Source organism: Mirounga leonina, unplaced genomic scaffold (assembly GCF_011800145.1).
Source record: "Mirounga leonina isolate KUSES-001 unplaced genomic scaffold, KU_Mleo_1.0 Mir_82, whole genome shotgun sequence".
NCBI classification, from domain to species: Eukaryota; Metazoa; Chordata; class Mammalia; order Carnivora; family Phocidae; genus Mirounga; species Mirounga leonina.
This window is the reverse complement of record NW_023270825.1, coordinates 26375466-26394013: the sequence shown is the minus strand read 5'-3', so window position 1 is coordinate 26394013 and position 18548 is coordinate 26375466. Positions and strand designations below refer to the sequence as shown.

The 18548-nt window shown below is 37.6% G+C and overlaps 1 protein-coding gene across 6 annotated transcripts in view; it reads right to left on the bottom strand.

Annotated features, from left to right (window-relative positions):
• The window catches only part of MLH3 (mutL homolog 3), a 28417-nt gene that overhangs the window by 9381 nt on the left and 488 nt on the right, over positions 1-18548 (bottom strand). For 2 of the 6 annotated variants that reach the window (XM_034992236.1, XM_034992237.1), the window contains exons 2-9: positions 14242-17602; positions 11545-11643; positions 10772-10857; positions 9913-10017; positions 8692-8764; positions 2868-2939; positions 1500-1611; positions 313-472 (exon numbers count right to left, since the gene is read on the bottom strand). In XM_034992236.1, coding sequence (XP_034848127.1) covers positions 313-472; positions 1500-1611; positions 2868-2939; positions 8692-8764; positions 9913-10017; positions 10772-10857; positions 11545-11643; positions 14242-17539 — 4005 coding nt within the window. In that variant the 5' untranslated portion in view covers positions 17540-17602. Of the gene's footprint in view, positions 1-312; positions 473-1499; positions 1612-2867; positions 2940-8691; positions 8765-9912; positions 10018-10771; positions 10858-11544; positions 11644-14241; positions 18536-18548 lie in introns of those variants that run through there. The other 4 variants (XM_034992240.1, XM_034992241.1, XM_034992239.1 and 1 more) reach the window with 3 other exon arrangements.

The window sequence follows — 18548 nt, the reverse complement described above, 5'->3', positions numbered from 1 at the left end:
TCCTAAGGAAAAAAAATAGCTTTTCTGTGATAGTTTCCTTGGCCTCCATCCCCCTGGGCATGGTAATCATTCTGTATTTCCATAGCACTTTTGAACATACCTCTACTTGGCCAAATTTCATTATATTTATAATTACTTAAATGTCCTTCCTCTTCCCCTTGAGTTAATTCATCACTGAATCTCTAGCACCTGGCACACAGCAGGGATCTCATAGATGCTTGTTGGATAAAAGATGAATATAGAGAATTTCTAAAGAAAACAGGAGGTTACCTTCACTCAGCAATTTCCTCAACATCTGAAGCTCTGTCTTACCTCCACGATACTCTTGGTCACAGGAGATCTTCCTCTTCGAAGTTCATTGGCTTCTCTTTCTACAAAACAGAGTGGTACTTTTCCTACAAGGACCAGAGAATCACTGGTGTCTGGAAATATAATTTCAAGGCCCAGATCTTCCAGATTTTTGTGGTAACACCTAGAGAGATAACCTCAATTACAAAAGTATTACTTCATTTGCATTTCAGTACTAGTTCCAAACACTGAATAGTTTCTCAAAAGCAGCCACAAGTTTTACACTTGATCTTAGCCAAAAGGCCGAGAAGCGAGCCACAAGTTTTAAAAATTGTACTGTTCTTCTCATACTTATGGTCATTTGTTTAGGATTTTATTATCAAATTTCCTTTTTTGAGTTATAGTAACTTTTTTTTTTTCTCTTTTCCATTGAGAGAATCAATTTGTTTCTAAGTCCTGTTCCTAAGTTTTTATTCTTCACTGAGGAATTGCTAACTTCTCATTGCTGGCACTTCAAGGAGTTTGGCACAAATAAAAGGGCTGAGAATGTTTTGAATCAGCATTGAAGCAGGGAGGTAATTAACAGCCCTAGGAACTGAGAAGTCCTGAATAACGGCATGTAAATAAATGGATCTGCCTCTATTATGCCCCAGGGAAAAAGATTTATTGGCAGTAGCATATTCCCAAACCTGACATAAATTCAGAGACAATTCTTTCTTATTTCCAATAATCTGTGCTGCTCAAAAGTGGGAAAATGCCCTATCTTGTGACTCACCATATGATTTACCCCTTCCTTGCGGCCCAGTGTTTTACTTTCTTCCCAGTATGATTATGGTAATGAAAACTAAGAATCTAGAATGCACCAAGGCAAAGCACAATGGAAGCAATTACTGCAGTAATGTTGCTTTCAGAAACAGCACAGCATAAACATGGACTTTTCCAAGAAATTCTAAGCCAACTGCTGGAAAAAATTATCAAGGAAACTCTATCCTATACTCAACAGCTGTGATATAGTGGAAAGAAGAGCATTTGGAGTCAGAAGATCTGCATCTAGAAGCCTGCTCCACCACTCAAGAGCTGTTATAACCTTGACCAAGTTACGTAACCTCCCTTTGGTCTCAGGTGCCTCATCTGAAAAAAGGAACAATAATTATACCTCACAGAATTACTGTGAGAGCTTATAAGCATCACATCCTCATGGTGGTACTAACCGTAAGAGTCTCCTGTGTTCCTCTGTCACTCTTATCTCTAGTGGAGGACTTACAATGGAAGACAGTAATTTTTTCCGACCAGAGCCCTGTGGCTGTTGCTTCTCATAGGAATCTTTTGGAAAAAAAGATGAATGGGTTAGAGTAGGAAGTGAAGTCTTCCAGAATCAGATTAAAATAAGGCACGGTAAGGTACAGCCATGTTAATTATTATTATGCTTAATGATATCTGCAATGTTCAGTCATAGGCTTTGAATTTCCATTATTAAAGTCAAACTAGTAAATATCCAGTCCATTTATTCATTTCACCAGTATTTTCCAAAATAAGAAATGTAAGACTTAAGTCTTACATTGAAATGAACAATGCAGTGTTCCTGTAGTCAATAAATGTGGTTTTAATAATAGGGGGTGGGGGAATAATGTTGATTACTGAGGAAATAACATTGGTTTACTATAAAATCCTATGGCTCAAGAAGATTTCCCCACTCCTTCAAAAGGGTTTCCCAGTCTCTGAAGACAATTGGTCAGTACTGTTCTCAAATGGTCCTGAGCCTATAGCAAGTTTTCCTAATGCTAATTTTACTGTATCTTTCCTAGCAATGAGGTCTTCATCTCATAAGGAAAAGTGAACGGAGTAATATCATTGCCATTCTAGTCCATGAACTATCTCCCTAGGTCCTCCCCTAACTTTTTGACATTAGTTTTCCATTACTTGACCACAGGAGTAAAGGTCTTCCTGGGATTTTACCATTTGGAGAACATCCTACCTCATGATGAGAAAAGAGGGTAGCAGAGATTAAAAAGCACATACTAACTTTGGAAAAATATGTAACAAGTTAGTGATATTGGTTGTCTCTGGGGAGAGAAACTAGGTGGGATGAGGAACAAGGGTAAAAAGGAGACTTTATTATATTATTACCTTTTATACCTGTCAGACTTGAACCTATTTGATTATACCACCTATTCAAAACAAATTTTATAATAAAAATAATATATTGGGTCTTCTGAGCTGGTGGTAGTCTCTGCCTGATGAACTGTGAAGAAGAGATATATACCAAGATCATATGGGCATACAGAGGAGCATATCTTTATGCTGGATGTCATGATACAGTAGCCTAATTCTTAGGTACTCAACCCTCAGGGTCAATGATAAATGTATGGCAAATATATCTTTGACCATGTAATGCCACCAAGTTTGAATCAGTAAAGTGAATCACTACATTCTTTCAGTTATAAGAGAAGCCAAACCAGAAGACTTCAGCTTAATTTTTTAAACATACAACAGTCACAGTTAGAAAAACTCCTTCAGTATACAAATTCAAGTTCTGCAGGGGAGTCTCAAATCTTTTCTATTTCTAAACAGATCCTTACCAGTAATCAGCTGCTCTAAACGGACACGCTCATGGGCAGCATGCTGATCCACTAAGACTAGCAGATTTCCACCTAGAAGATGAGCAAGGATTACTGGAGTTTCAAATTCTCAGATCTAGATTAAAATAATCATGTCGTGTGGAGGGGTAAAAAAAAAGGTTAATTCAAACTATTTAACACCATAAGCATAAGGGAACCATACATACTTAGTAGTAACAACTGTATCTTTCATTTTGTAAAAAATTGAAATTATGGGGAAAACTACAACAAATTTATCCCTGATGAAAAACTCTTCAGTTCATGGTATTTCATTTCTAAAACAAGGTTAAAGCCCTATATTCCTAATGTTTAAATACTGATCCTGCTTTATTAATTCAAACTGATACAATGAAGGACCTTAAACACATTATCATAATCAGCTGACTTTGATTTGCAAGCTACTCTGGAGCCTACGAAGAATGTAATTCTAGTACACTTTTTTTTTTCCCCCAGAGAGTACACTTTTAATAAATGACAGATGTGATTTGCTTTAAGAAGCATTATAATCAGACATATAAATTCAGTTTGTTGGTTTAAATTATATAATAATTATATATTTTAAATTTAAGTGTAATTAGAATTTTTTTAAAAAACAGGCTTCTTCTGGACAATTTAAACTTTTCTCACAAACCATTTACATATTAAAAAGGTGGCCGCCAGATCTAGTACACTTTATTTTTTAAAGATTTTATTTATTTATTTGACACAGAGAGAGCATAAGTGGGGGAGTAGCCGGCAGAGGGAGAGGGAGAAGCAGGCTTCCCGCTAAACAAGAAGCCCGACGCGGGGCTCGATCCCAGGACCCCGGGATCATGACCTGAGCCGAAGGCAGACGCTTAACCGACTGAGCCACCCAGGCATCCCTCTAGTACACTTTATTTTTTTATTTTTTTAAAGATTTTATTTATTTATTTGACACAGAGAGAGATAGCGAGAGCAGGAACACAAGCAGGGGGAGTGGGAGAGGGAGAAGCAGGCTTCCTGCCGAGCAGGGAGCCCGATGTGGGACTCGATCCCAGGACCCTGGGATCATGACCTGAGCCAAAGGCAGACGCTTAACGACTGAGCCACCCAGGCACCCTCTAGTACACTTTAGAGCAGAGGTCAGCAAATTTTTTCTGTGAAGGGCCAGGTAGTAAATATTTTAGGCTTTTTAGGACACATGGCTTCTGTCACAACTACTCAACTGTTCCTTTTGAACCAAAGCAGTCATAGACAATATGTTAACACTGTAGCTTGTGTTCCAATAAAACTTTTATTTGTGGATACTGAAACATTAATTTCATATCATTTTAACGTGTCAAGAAATATTATTCTTTTGCTTTTTTCAACCACTTAAAAATATAAAAACCATTCTTATCTCCCTGGGTGCACAAAAGCAGGCGATGACTGGATTTGGCCCTCAGCCATAGTTGGCCTTGCATTAGACTCAGGCTTCTCAAACTTTGGTCCAAACCTGTGGATCTTATTAAAATGCAGATTCTGATTCAGCAGATTAGAGATGAGACAAAGGATTCTACAATTTTTTTTTTTTAAGATTTTATTTATTTATTTGAGAGAGAGAGAGCGAGCATGAGCTTGGGGGGAGAGGGAGAAGCAGACGCCCCGCTGAGGAGGGAGCCAGATATGGGCTCCATCCCAGGAGCGTGAGATCACAACCTGAGCCAAAGGCAGACACTTAACCAACTGAGCCACCCAGGCGCCCTGAGATTCTACAATTGTAACAAACTCCCAAGTGATGCTATTTACAGACCATGCTTTTGAGTAGCAAGGCTTTTGACTTTCAAGTGCAAGAGAGAAGGCAGAATGTCCTGACCCTAAAAGCCAAGCCTACAGGAAAATCCCTTTCTCATTGACAGGAGGACTGACTCTCAATTATGTTAATACATCTTTTTATCTTGTAATTTTATTACTTTGGGCCAAAGGGTTGAGGTCTATTGCTATTGGCTATATTGAAATAAAAGTTCTCCTCTTGAATTTGATCAAAATAGATAATTCCTGTTTTTCCTATTTCTACTAAAGAATCTAATGTTTCTATGACACCATCAAATTCATGGCATGAGAGCTTAAGACTTAAGGGGAAAAGGGAAATAATTTTTCTGACAGCATGTTCAACCACGGGAATAGGCCCTAAAATGTTGAATTTTAAATTCCTTTGAGGATAGGAGGAGTTGCAGCTGGTTGTGATAAATAAGGAACATCCTGCATTGGCAAAACAATGGAATAAATAAATAATTGTGAGGGAGTAACCTCAAACTTAAAACTGGAGGCACCTAGTGAATTACCAAGAGTCAGGGACCCTAGGAAATCAATTTTGTACCTGATGGTGGCAGACTGATTTATAGTCTACATAGGGTTCACAACATTTTCCATTCCTTGAATAAAGCAGAATATATGAAGGTAATTTAATCTGACATGTCAGAAGCTGTATTTTTGATATTCTAACACAACAGAATAGCAGTTTCATAAGGGCAAGGAATTTTATCTGTTATACTCCCAGCATGTATAATAGTACCATTTATTGAATGTACAGAATATTTACAGAATAAATGAATGAACCCTTATTCTTTCAGGTATCATAACTGAACAACTCTATTTTATCACAGGTGGAAATATGCAATATAAAATGCCAATTTATGATTATATGGCATTAATTTCACTATAATTTAAAACAATATATTTGTTGATTACAAAAATATGTGCAAATATTAAAATAAGTCAATTGTAGGAATAAATTGCTTTTAGTATTCATGAGTGACAGTAAAAACACATTTTGATTTAAAAAAATGTATTTATCTAAGAGTACTCTTTGGTGGTATCTAACTAAAGTCGACCATTGAACAACATGGATTTGAACTGTATGGGTCCACCTATGTGCAGATTTTTTTCAATAAATATAGTACTGTAAATGTATTTTCTCTTCTTTATGATTTTGTTAGTAACAATTTCTATAGCTTACTTTATTGTAAGAATACAGCATATAATATATATAACATACAAAATAGGTGTTTATGTCATTGGTAAGGCTTTGGTCAACAATAGGCTATTAGTAGTTAGGTTTTGGGGGAGTCGGAAGTTATACATGGATTTTGATTGCGTGGGGGTTTGGGGCACCTCTGCATTGTTCCAATGGTCAACTATAATCCAATGATAATACAGAAGCTCAAGAGAAATTTAAATAGGTCCCTTTTGCTTCTCTGAACATCTCAGATTTTGTGGCTACACTCATCTCAGGTGCCATTAGTAGAGATTTTGGTATTAAACAACAAAGAGGGGCACCTGGGTGGCTCAGTCAGTTAAACGTCCGACTCATGATTTTAGCTCAGGGCTGTGGGATCGAGCCCTGCACTGGCTCCATGCTCAGTGTGTGCAGAGTCTGCTTGAGATTCTGCTTGGGATTCCCTCTGCCCCTCCCCCTGCTCATTCTCTTTCTCTCTCAGATAAATAAATAAATAAATAAATAAATAAATAAATAAATAAATAAATAAAATCTTTAAACAACAAAGAAATCAAAACCTTGGAAAAAATCTATTTATTTTCCCAAAACAGTAAAACTAACTAGAATTTGACTTTCACTTATATTTATAACAATTCTGACAGAACTTTTAATTTGCCTTTGATCTATGATGACATTTATGAAATAAATCTACAATGTAAGCAATGTAAAGGGATTACTTTGAAATACACAGAGAATAAACTGCTTCCAAACTTCCAAAGCACTCCCCTGCAGGTCTACCTGTCTGGACCCAAACCCTCCACTGGTGCTCAGGCCTCTCAGCCACCCGCAATACCAAGCATTCCTTGTAAATGTGTCCAAGAGTCTTCTAGGTAAAAACAAACAAAAAAAACCAAGCCTTTCACCCCCACCCTCCTTCAGTCCCTCTCTTCCATGTCACAGATTTCTGAGCCTCTCCTGGGGATCTCTGTCACCTGGTCCTGCAAAGTCATCCATTCAGTTCTGGAGGTCAGAAAACGAGGAGTCATCTCTGATGTCCCTGGCATACCCAATGCATCACCAAACCCTGCTGACTTTATCTCCTACATACCTTTCCGATGCACTCATTTCTCTCCAGTCCACCCTGGTCTTTGTCAACTATCATTTTTAGATATTGCAATATCCTCCTACAGTCTCTCTGCAGTTACTGGGACTCTACCCCATCCCCAACCCATTCTCCATACTGCAACCAGAGCAATATTTTCAAAGTACAAATGTGATGTGACATGTGCCACTGCAAAAACAAACGATAAAAAAAGAAAACAAAAACTTTCCATTGTTTCCAATTGGTGTTGAGACCAAATACAAAGCTTGTAACTGGCACTTAAGATCTGGCTGCGACCTACTTCTCTGGCCTCATCTCCATGCTCTCACTCCAGCTGCCCTTGTCCTGCTTCCTCTCACGAGAGGAGAGGAAATCACATGTATGTCATTTATCACTCCTCAGCCTAGAATACTCTTCCCTCCCTTCTTTACCTAGTTAGCTCACACTCATACTTCAGATCCCACTTTACCAAGGAAACTTTCCCAGGCTTCCCTGACTAAATCAAATCTCTCAGTACAGTTTCTTACAGCATCTTGTTTCTCAGGGCGCCTGGGTGGCTCAGTCGGTTAAGCGTCTGCCTTCGGCTCAGGTCATGATCCTGGGGTCCTGGGATCAAGTCCCGCATTGGGCTCCCTGCTCAGCGGGGAGTCTGCTTCTCCCTCTGACCCTCCCCCACATCGTGCTCTCTCTCTCTTGCTCTCTTAAAAAAAAAAAAAAAAACAAGCATCTTGTTTCTCTCTTCTGTAACGTTAGCTAGAATTAAAATTTTAATTTTTAGGGCGCCTGGGTGGCTCAGATGGTTAAGCGTCTGCCTTCGGCTCAGGTCATGATCTCAGGGTCCTGGGATCGAGTCCCGCATGGGGTTCCCTGCTCAGTGCAGAGCCTGCTTCTCCCTCTCTCTCTGCCACTCCCTCTGCTTGTGCTCTTCTGTCTATCTCTCTGTCAAATAAATAAATAAAATCTTTAAAAAAAAAATTTTTAATGTTTATGTACTTATCTGTTTCTCTTACATGTGCATTTTCCCCCACCATTGTAGTTCTAGGGCCTAGTACAGTCCCTTTCATGCAATAGGCACTCAATCAATATTTGTTCAATGAGTTAATGTTATTGTTTACAAACTATTATTGTTTTATTAAGGCAGGTCACCAAGATATTGTATGTAACTCTTGATAAACCTAGCAGAGTTCATTATATAAACTTTCTATTATTATAAAGGGAATACATGAAAACATCATAAAAAAGTCAAACAGTATAAAACATTTTAGAGAGTAAAAGATGAAATTTCCCCTTTCCCACTCTCATTGTCACTACTATTAATAGCTTAAAATGTATCTTATATATGTGTGTCTCTATATATGTATACAAAGCTAACGTACTTTAAAACTGTTCTTTCATAATATTAATTTAGATTGGTTTTCCCAATTGGTTTTAATCTGTCCAAATCATTGCAACTGTATTGTATATAAAAAATACCTTAAAAGGAGGCTATCAGAAGACCAGGTGCTTATTAATCAAGGCTAAACTCCAGTCTTTTTTTTTTAAGATTTTATTTATTTATTTGAAAGAGAGAGTGAGCAAGAGAGAGCACAGGAGCAGGTGCAGAGGGAGAGAGAGAAGCAGACCCCCCTGCTGAGCAGGAAGCCCAATGCGGGGCTTGATCCCAGGACCCCAGGATCACGACCCGTGTGGAAGGCAGCTGCTCAACCAACTGAGCCACCCACGCACCCCCTAAACTCCAATCTTACCTGCCTCACCATTCTCTTCAGTCTTGGTGCTCATTAAACAGGCAATAAACTTGTTATCCACTTGTTGGAGAACCTGCCATACATTAAAAGAAGTGGTACAACACTAAAAAAAAAAAACTAATGAAGTCTTATCTGCATATAAAGAGATAAAAGTGTACTTAAATAAGAGTCATTTGCATTATAACATTCATATCTAAGACTATGGTAAAGTGCTGATGAACCTGAGGGAGTCATTAGGAAGAATTTAAAAATGGGCAAGTAGAATGATCAGAACACATAAAGGAAGGAGACTACAGGCTAAAGATTCTAAAAGGGACATGCTAACAAACCTTAGAGTAGACCTGAAATGTTCCCAATAGAATGACTCTTATTAATAGGTAATATGACCAGAGAATTATTAATATGACCAAAGACTGCTAACAAATGGGGCTGAAATAAATTTTGAAAATCTATGCAAAGGCAAGGAAAACCATTTTGGAGGAGCTAGTCCCTTAAAGCAGTAAGTTAAAAGCCACCAGGGGCTTGAAGCCTTGGTGGTTCCTCTCTGTCCAGGTACAGACAAGGTTCTCCCCGTACTTCCCTGCCCCACTCCCCTAATTCTGGATCAAGAGCTTACTTTGCTCTGGCACCAGGTCAGTGCCAGTTTAGGAGTTTACCTATATCTGTCTAACTTCCTAATTTGTTTCCATACTGAAAATAAAGAGATGAAGACAGCCTGAGTGGTATAGGGAGAGGGCAAACTACCAAAGCAGATGAGACAAGGGGTCCCTTCTGTTAACAGAGGTCCTCAATCTGGAGTCTCCTAAGCCATGTCATTTATAGCCTCACACCATAGAAGGTCGTTTACAAAGGGGCACTGTCTTAAGGACAGTTTGGATTAAATGTGTAAGGACACTTAAGGACAATGTCTCTACAGCATTTACTTGATTTATTAATTATTGTCAAAATATAAAGTCAATATATATAATCCTTGAAACTGTGAGCCTCAATCCATAATTCATCCCTCCAAACCTGCTCACACTACTAAAGACATTTTTTCTTTGTAATTAAAATTAGTACTTTGCTTTTTCTTCCGATAATAAAAGTTCCAGTAAGATTTTAAAGAACACATGTGCCTTGACCAGGGTGGTCTAGATCATCAAATAAATCCAGTTTCACAAGAGTTAGTCCAGCTTAGGTCTTACATATATTTTTATGAGATTTCAAAGTCAATTTTTTTACCTGCATCGAATGAATCATTTCTTTGGTGAAACGATAAGGATACAAGACATTGTGAATTTTAACCACCAGGCTTTTGGCCTGGCCACTGCTTACATCAACAGCAACCTAGAAAGACCCAGCATAAACATCATTTAAATTTTAATTCTTTATATCTGCAGAACTGTTTTACTAAAGGTCTCAAAGTGCTTTAAAACATTCATTTTCATAGAACCTATTAGAGGTGGGTTGAATTCAGGGAACTTACAGAAATTCCAAAAGCTCTGTGAATTATTAGTCTTAAATAATAATTTTTGGTTATAAATGAAATTACTAACCAAAACAATATTGTTCCAGAATAACAATTTGTTTATGAGCCACGATCAAGTCCTTAAATACATCTTATCTGAAAAGTCAGTAAATAAATGCTTATTTATTCTATATCTTCATTGCAACACATGAAGTACATTCTGTGATAACCCACTGAGAGAACATAAATTCACATCCGACAACGAACTGTCCTGCCAGTAGAAAACTCACTACTTTATATAATGATTTAACGTGTTGTTGGTTTTTTTTAATTATCACCCCCCTAAATACTTTGCCAAAGCTGCAAGTCAGGTTTTCTAAGAGTGGCAAACACATTCACTATTCACACACTGATTACACATTACACGTTTAATCCAAAATGTGTGAGCTCCCAAAATGCTATGAATTCTGATTCCTCTTCTCTACATTAAATAGTATGTCCAATAAATCATTTGGAAACATGCCCACTATCCGTTTGTAATTAAAAATTAGTACAGTCACTCATGCCCATAACTAACTTAAATGAAATTCAAATTTTAAAATAATAAGCAAAGAAAAATTGCTGCAGACCCACCTCTGGATAACGGGCAAATACTGGATTTTCCCATTCTGAGAACAAAGACTGAAGTGATTCTCTACCAACAGTATCATCCACAGTATCTAAGGCAAAAGGGGACACGTATAGTTGGCATCAAGAGCTCAGAAAACAAAAGTAAATGGCATCTCATATATGGTGTGTGCAACTTCAAGACCAAAGATCAGACATACTGTTCCAATAGTCTACAAATGTTCAGTGTTTGCTGGATCTCTAAATTGTTTTGATCTGTTACTTTTTAAACTAGAGTTGATGACTGTATCTTCTGGCATTATAGTTTTTCTCCAAAGTATTTTCAAGATATATTTCAGAATACAAGTCGAGAAGAAACTGGCTCAAATTAGTAGTCTTGCTTTCTTTAGATGAAAACATACCTTATGTATTTTTAGAAACAAAGAACAAACAATGTCTGTAGCTTTTTTTGAAAATAGGAATTTTGCTTACATAAAACTACTACAATATGGAGCACAACTCCAATCTTTAAAAATCAGAGGTATTTTCTCAATCACAAGACACCACAGACTGTGCATAATCACCAGTCTTGACTTCAAGTCTGGAAAAGTAATTTCTGATCTAAATGCATGCACTGAATTACTTAGTTCTGCTGTTAAATAGGACCGTGGGGAATGCCTGGTTCCACAGCTGGCGCTGATCAAGCTTAATAATACAACCTGCTTTTTTAAAAAAAATGTTTTGAGTTAGGTGCTACAGAACATACCAGGTGTCCCAGCAATCTCTGTTACTGCCCCTACCTCTGTTCTTCTGTCTCATCATAGTCCTCTCTTCCCGAGCTCTTGGAAGGAAAGGAAGAACGAGGTCGCTTCTAAAAGGATGACACCTGTACTGAGATCCTAAATGTAAAAAGGAAACCTACACATTTGAACTCAAAATATAAATTATTAAAAAATCAAGTTGCATAAAAAAATCTTTCGGCACAAACCAAATTAAGATATAAGGCAGACTACTAAACACTAGATTGACAGAGTTCTTTAATGAAGTTATGCTGCTCACTTAGGAACCTACATTAATGCTTCGTCCCATTATCCATCTATACCACACAATGAGCACCGAAAATAGATCACCGATTCTCAACGGGCACAATTTTGTATGCGGGACATTTGGCAACATTTGGTTGCCACAGCTTGGGTGAGGGGTGCTACTGGTATCTATCAGATAGAGGCTAGGGATGCTGCCAAATATCCTACAATGTATAGGACAAAGAAATATCTAGTCTAAAATGACCAGTGTCATGGTTGAGATAGCCAATATTAAATATATAGTGGTACTTGATTGTTATCCTTCACCACTTGGTGCAAACTTCACAAGTCCCCAATTTATAGGTCTCTTATACGCAAAATATGTTTCTATTATAACATTTATCCTCACCATATTATGTTTAGATAGCTGTCTTCCCTAATAGATTGTGAACTCCTAAAAGGCAAGTCAGTGAATCTGCAACCTAGCACAGTATGAACAGTCAATAAATGAATGAATACATGAATAGATAAGAGAATGAAAAGTTCTCAATATAAACTCCAAAGTCCAGTAAGATCCGGCCCAAATTCTTCCCTCTCTCTGAACGATGATTTTGAGTTTTAGAAATAATGCCTGAATTTGACAGTTTTTGAATAGGGGCAAAACATGATGAAACTATTATTTCAAAAAGATAAATCTGTTGAGCAAGGATTGGAGAGATTCATTCAGAATGATAAAATTAAAGGATAAGGAGAAATAAGGTTGTGTCACCATAATAGAAAGGACAGAATTAAAGGCATTTTAAAGAAAAAAACTGCCAGGGCTTGCAAACTTGACATTACTCCTTAAAATTACCTTTGTAGATCTTCTCTTCTGTACAGTTTAATTTACCTCTTAACAATTCCTCTTAGGTAGCATTTTACGTATGGTTCAACAATGTTCCAATGTCCTACCATACATCAATCCTCTCCAGACAGGTAACATTCCATGTGAATAGAGGGCGCTTAGGGGCCATCTTTCCATGGAACTTGTTTCTATACCCAACACACTTTATTTTTCCTTATGAAATTGAGTTAACATGATCCTTCAAAGTTCACTGCAAGACTTGTGAATCCAGAAAGTTAAGTAGGTTGAAGTGTTTTAAACATCTAGATTGATTTCACAGGAGCAGATGTTTATGTTGAATATGGCAGCAGAGATTCCCCCTTTGTTTTAGCAACAACCGCCTCAGTTTAATGTAATCAAGTTCTTTTTTGTCACCATTTTAGAAGCAGTTGCATTTCAGGAAGATGAGGTGCCAATGCCTTAGGCTTACCTCTGATAAGCATTCAGTACAAATCAGGACATTAAGTTACACAGATTGAAAAATACATGTCTTTAGGAGCAACCTGAGAGTCTCAGGAGCAGTACTGAAAGACAAGGGTTTTCTCCTACTTAATACTTTGTAAGTTACTACAGTATTTATTTTTTCACAAGGAAAAAACTGGAAACCACTGAAAAATAAAGGTTTTATTTAACCTTAGATAAATCGAGCCTCCTGCTAGAGATATTCATCCTAGGGAGAATTACAAATTAATTTGCAATTACATTCATACAATTTACATTCTTTTGCAATATTCAAGACTTTTAATATGGATGCACATTTAATGTTTATCCTCCTGATGCCAAACCAAGATTATAGCCAGATGGAAATCAGCTTTACCATCTCCCAACATCTGGCTCTCAACACACTGCCGAAACCATGTCACTTTTAATGTTGACTGGGACCTGAGAACTCAAGAGTCCCAATGTAGGCTCTGATGGAGCCTGTGGTACGATTTAAAAAGCTACATTGTCTTCCTGAATAACAGCTACTTATAGCATAAACAGATCAAATGGGTTAGCATATGTATTATAATAAACTATATTTGAAAAGTATAGTTAGGAAAGTACATACTTTATCTACATTCCAAAAAATTTATGGTCAAGTCCTTTTTTCTAAAAACACAAATTCATCAATATATAGTACTGTACTGAGCCATAGATTATCTGGGAAACCTAGGATGATAACAGGATCATCCTGGCCCTTTACCTGGGAGCTGCAGAGAGCAACAACTTCCAGTAAAATACCATGCTGACATTGCAGGAATTTTATATTTAAGAGAGAGAAGAAAGTGGGGTAGGGAAGCACTGTGGATCTTCTCATCTATTAATAGTATCATTTTCATTAAAAACGGTCTCATCCTCCTACACGTCCACACACCCATAGACACATATACATACACTTCCATTCTACTATCAGTCGTTCATTGTATTTCTAGATATAAATAGTATTGGACCTAGAAAATCTTCATATACCATAAAACACATTTTATAATTAAACTTCAAAATGTTCCGTCAGCTGAGATAATCTCTTTGGGCAATGATTATCTCACCCCTTGCCCATTATTTCCACCTTTAAAAGCATTTCGTGCCAGTGAATACTACATGCTTACCGTTCTCATGTATGACATCCACAGCTATGGTTGTCAGGTCTTTAGTACAAGCAGCCCGAACATCCTCAGTAGGAGCAGTGAATGTGCTGAGTCCAGTTATTTTGTTGATGTAAACCATTCTTCCCAGGGCTACATCAAAATGCTGCTGCCAGTCTGAAGAGCATGTGCTTGACTCCTCATCTCCAGAACAAGTTCTTGCTATAGATTCTTCACTCTGAAAACATGTTCCATTTTGGTCAGAGGTGGAATCCTCTATGTGACTCACTGACATTCTACGGGGAGAGTCAGGACCTCCTCCCTGTGGTTCCAGAGCTACAAGAACATCTGAATCCTTACTGACAACTTTAGAATGATTACAGAGTAACACCAAAGGAGTTTCTGGTATCACAGAATTCCCTGTTGTATTGTTGTTAGAGTATGTTTCACTATCTTTATGGAAGGAATTATCCTGTGTGACAGGGTCCAACACTGGAATGATGCCACACTCTGTTTCTTCATACTCATTTGGAAATAACTTACAAGAATCTAGGGTTAACCCACTGCACAAGTCATGGTCTTTGCTCCTGTAATCTGATAGTGGAAGTTCATCAAAATGACTCATCATTTCCATTGCTTGAGTCTCTCTTTCCGAACCTTTCATTCTGGATAATTTAGAGGCTAAAGATTTAGGAGACTGCTTGACACACAAAGGTTTTCTGTTAAAATGAGGTAACTCCCTTAGAGTTATAGGACTTTCTCTTAAGCAAGGCATCTGTTGTTCCAAACAATCTTCTTCATTGGAGAATGGAAACTTCTTTGAGTAAAGGATGTGACTTACTGATTGACAACTATTATTTGAGCCATTATGTTTCATAGTAGTGACTTTACAAATGTCTGAATTGTCTAAGTGATTCTGGTCTGTCTGTGGAATGTCAGGTTCAACTTGAGGACTGAGACTAGTAGAGATTTCAAAATTATTATTTTCTTCCACTTCTATATTCAGAGGATTTTTAACCTTCCCATATTGCCTCTTAAACTTCTCTAAAGATCCTAGTTGTGAACTTAAGCTTAGCTTCTTATGGGCTATGGGTTTGGAGGAACCAACCAATTCATCTATTTTCTTACTACAATTTGAAAGATGTGTACCCCACAGGGAAGAAGAGGATGTGTCAGGTAATAAGCAACCTGCGTGTGGTTTTTTACTACTTGCCTGAGAAATAGAAAAATTTTTATAAGTTGCTTTTGGTTTGTTCTCTAGCCCCAAATTTATATTTGTTCTGCACAATATTTTGTTAGACAGTTGGGCAAATTCTTTACTTAAAGTGCTGGTTCTATCTTTGATGTTTGGAGTCTCAACTGAATGGCATGCTCTATTTACAAATGTTTCTCTGGCACTCGCAGAACCAGGTTGAACACAGTTTTTAAGTAAATGTTCTCCTTCAGTTGATTTAGTTTGCTCATTTTGTACCACATGTGTTATAAAGCCAGTGGAACATAATTTAACTTGTCCATAACTAAAAATGTTTATTCCTCCACAATCACTAGGTTGTTTTTTTCTTTTCTCTTCCTCTCTCTGGGCACCATGTACTCTCAATAACGTTGTCGCAAAAGGCAGAGGCTGGCATCCCATTTCAGTAGCACCTTTAAATCTCTCTAGTTGATTCCGAGTTCCATTATTTGTCAGGATACTGGTAGCCATGCCATTAACAACAGTACTTGCATTCTGGATTTCTAGATCATCTCCACTCTTCTCAAAGCTGTATGATGTCTGAAAAGGGCTTGCCAACATTTCTGAACTGGTTCCACAGGGATTTTCTAAACAGTTAAGTTCTAAGCAAAATTTTTTATGTTTTTCATTTTCTCCTGATTCTGATACTTCAGCTGTCTGTTGTTCCAAGATCCTTGATTCTGAGCAAGAGCTATCTTTGATTTGTAAAGATGACTCCGTCACTTTACTATGGCCTGGGGCATCTGATTCATAAATGCGCAAAAATGAATCATTTGTCTTTTTTCTGATACCTTCCGAATCTCTAGAATTCTGTGTGTTTCTTCTGTTTTCTTCAGTAGCTTTTCTTTTCACAGCTTTTGATTGAAAATTAAACATTTCATAGGAATCCAAAATACTATTACATGCCTCTTGGAAACTGACCTGGTCACCCTTCTCATCAGACGACACATGCTTCTGAAGAGTAGCACTAAATAAACTAAAATCATTATCTTCACTAAATTCTTTAATGTCCTCACCTGATAATTCCACAAATAATTTTTCTTTCTTTAAAAACATTTTCATTCCTTCCTGAATGCAAACCAAAACAGTATCCCAGTTCTGAAATTCAATGAGCGTTTTTGCCGGCTCCATGCATACATCATATTCACAGGACGGGCCTTGCACATTGATTACATATATCCCGTGGAACTCTGGGTGAGACCGATGCCGAGGACTTGAATTCATTTGTCTGGCAGCAGAGCCATTCTTTGGCTTGCATATAATACTTTCTTTCCTCAGTAAAAAGTCAATGAATTTATGAAGCTTTGTCCTTAAAATTAGTCTTTTGTTCACAAACAAAAATTGCATATTCTTATTATAATGCGCTGCAGAGCTGACATAGCCACTAAGCTCAAATTCCTTATATTTAAATTTTATTTCTCTTAATTTTTGGGACTTACCCAGGCCATAAATTTGACAAAATCGGGAACATACGTCTTTGGTTTTGGGGAGCTGAAGAACCATGGAACCAGAAATATCATTTCTCAAAGAGAATGAAATGGAAGGGTGCATGAGTGAGAGAGCTTCTATTCTCTGCCTAACCTTCTCAAACTCCAGTCTAGGATCCATGCATTTCCTTCTTACAGGTAACTGATAAAATAGGTTATATATTGTTACTGTTGTCCCGGCACTTGGTCTAGTCAAGTCAGCTTCACAAGCTTTCAGGGCTTTTCCATTCTGAAACAGTTTCACAAAAGTTTTCCCTGTCCTGTTTTTCTTGGATGAAATTTCCACAGCACTGGCCATGTCAGCTATGCTTGCCAAGGCCTCCCCTCGGAAACCATAAAACCTAGGACTCTCCAAGTCCTGTACAGAGCTGCATTTACTAGTGAAATAACGATTTCCCACCTTGTCCATATCATCACTCCCCATCCCGAACCCATTGTCTATCACTTGAACTTGGAAGGTTTCCATATTCACCCTGACAGCCACACATTTCGCTTCAGCATCAATACTGTTGAGGGCAAGCTCCTCAACACACTGGCCTAAGGAGCATATAGCCAAACCAGAACGCAATCTGGCTTGTACTTCAACTGACAAGCACTTGATCATGGCAGGTAGAAAGCTGGTAAGAATGCCAGGCACTGGTTTCCTTCCCTCACTGGAAATAATTGCCTATGGGAGAAAAAAAAAAAAAGCACGCACACTATCAAAGCCTCAGAGTTACACAGCATTATCCATTTCTCTCAAGCATTACAAAGAAATACCATTTGAGGTAAATTAAATCTCTTATTAAACGTCACTGTAAAAAACAAAACAAAATAAATTACAGCTTTGATCTCTAGGCAGATCATACAGCTCATGTTTGGTGCAATGGATTTAATATCCAAAGCAGCATTTACAATTTCATAATTTTCACTGCTCCCTTCTAAATCCCACATGCCCTAAAGTGAAATCATAATCACAACTGAAGTTGACCCGTAAGGCAGTGTTCAAAATTCTAATCACTTCACCAAAAACAGATGTCTAAATTAAATTCAGCTAGAAATTCACAAAAAAAATGTCCAAGCTAGTTTCATAATATACATTACACAATAACCATGACTTTTAGTAAAAACTCATCATGAAGTGTTAAGACAGAGGAAATTTAAAAAATCAAGCTGTGTATCAAGAAGAAATGGGCATTAAGAGATTATTATTCATTATTATTATTGGTTAAATGTTGCCTCAGAGGAAGGAGACTGGGAATGGAAAAGGGTAAAGCAGGACTTGCCTTTTCGTTATCAACTTTCCTGTATCAGTTGATTTTTACATCTTGTTCACACATTACTTTGATAAAAAGTTTTCAGAAGGTCCCTGTATTAACAGTCTTTTGGTATTTACAGATGGCTACACACTACCTTCACAATAGTGATGGTCTGGGGCTGCCTGAACTTGACTTTACCTTTTCCTGTCAGGTATACAATATTAAGATTATAGTGCCACTAAGGGTCTCCCCCCTTCTTCGTAAGTGAGACAGCAGCAGGAGGTGCCCCTCTCGCAGGTGGTAGGGCTAGTTTTCCAAACCCGGGAACACCAGAGCTATAATCGCAGATCTGATGTTTTTTAAGGTAGGGAACTT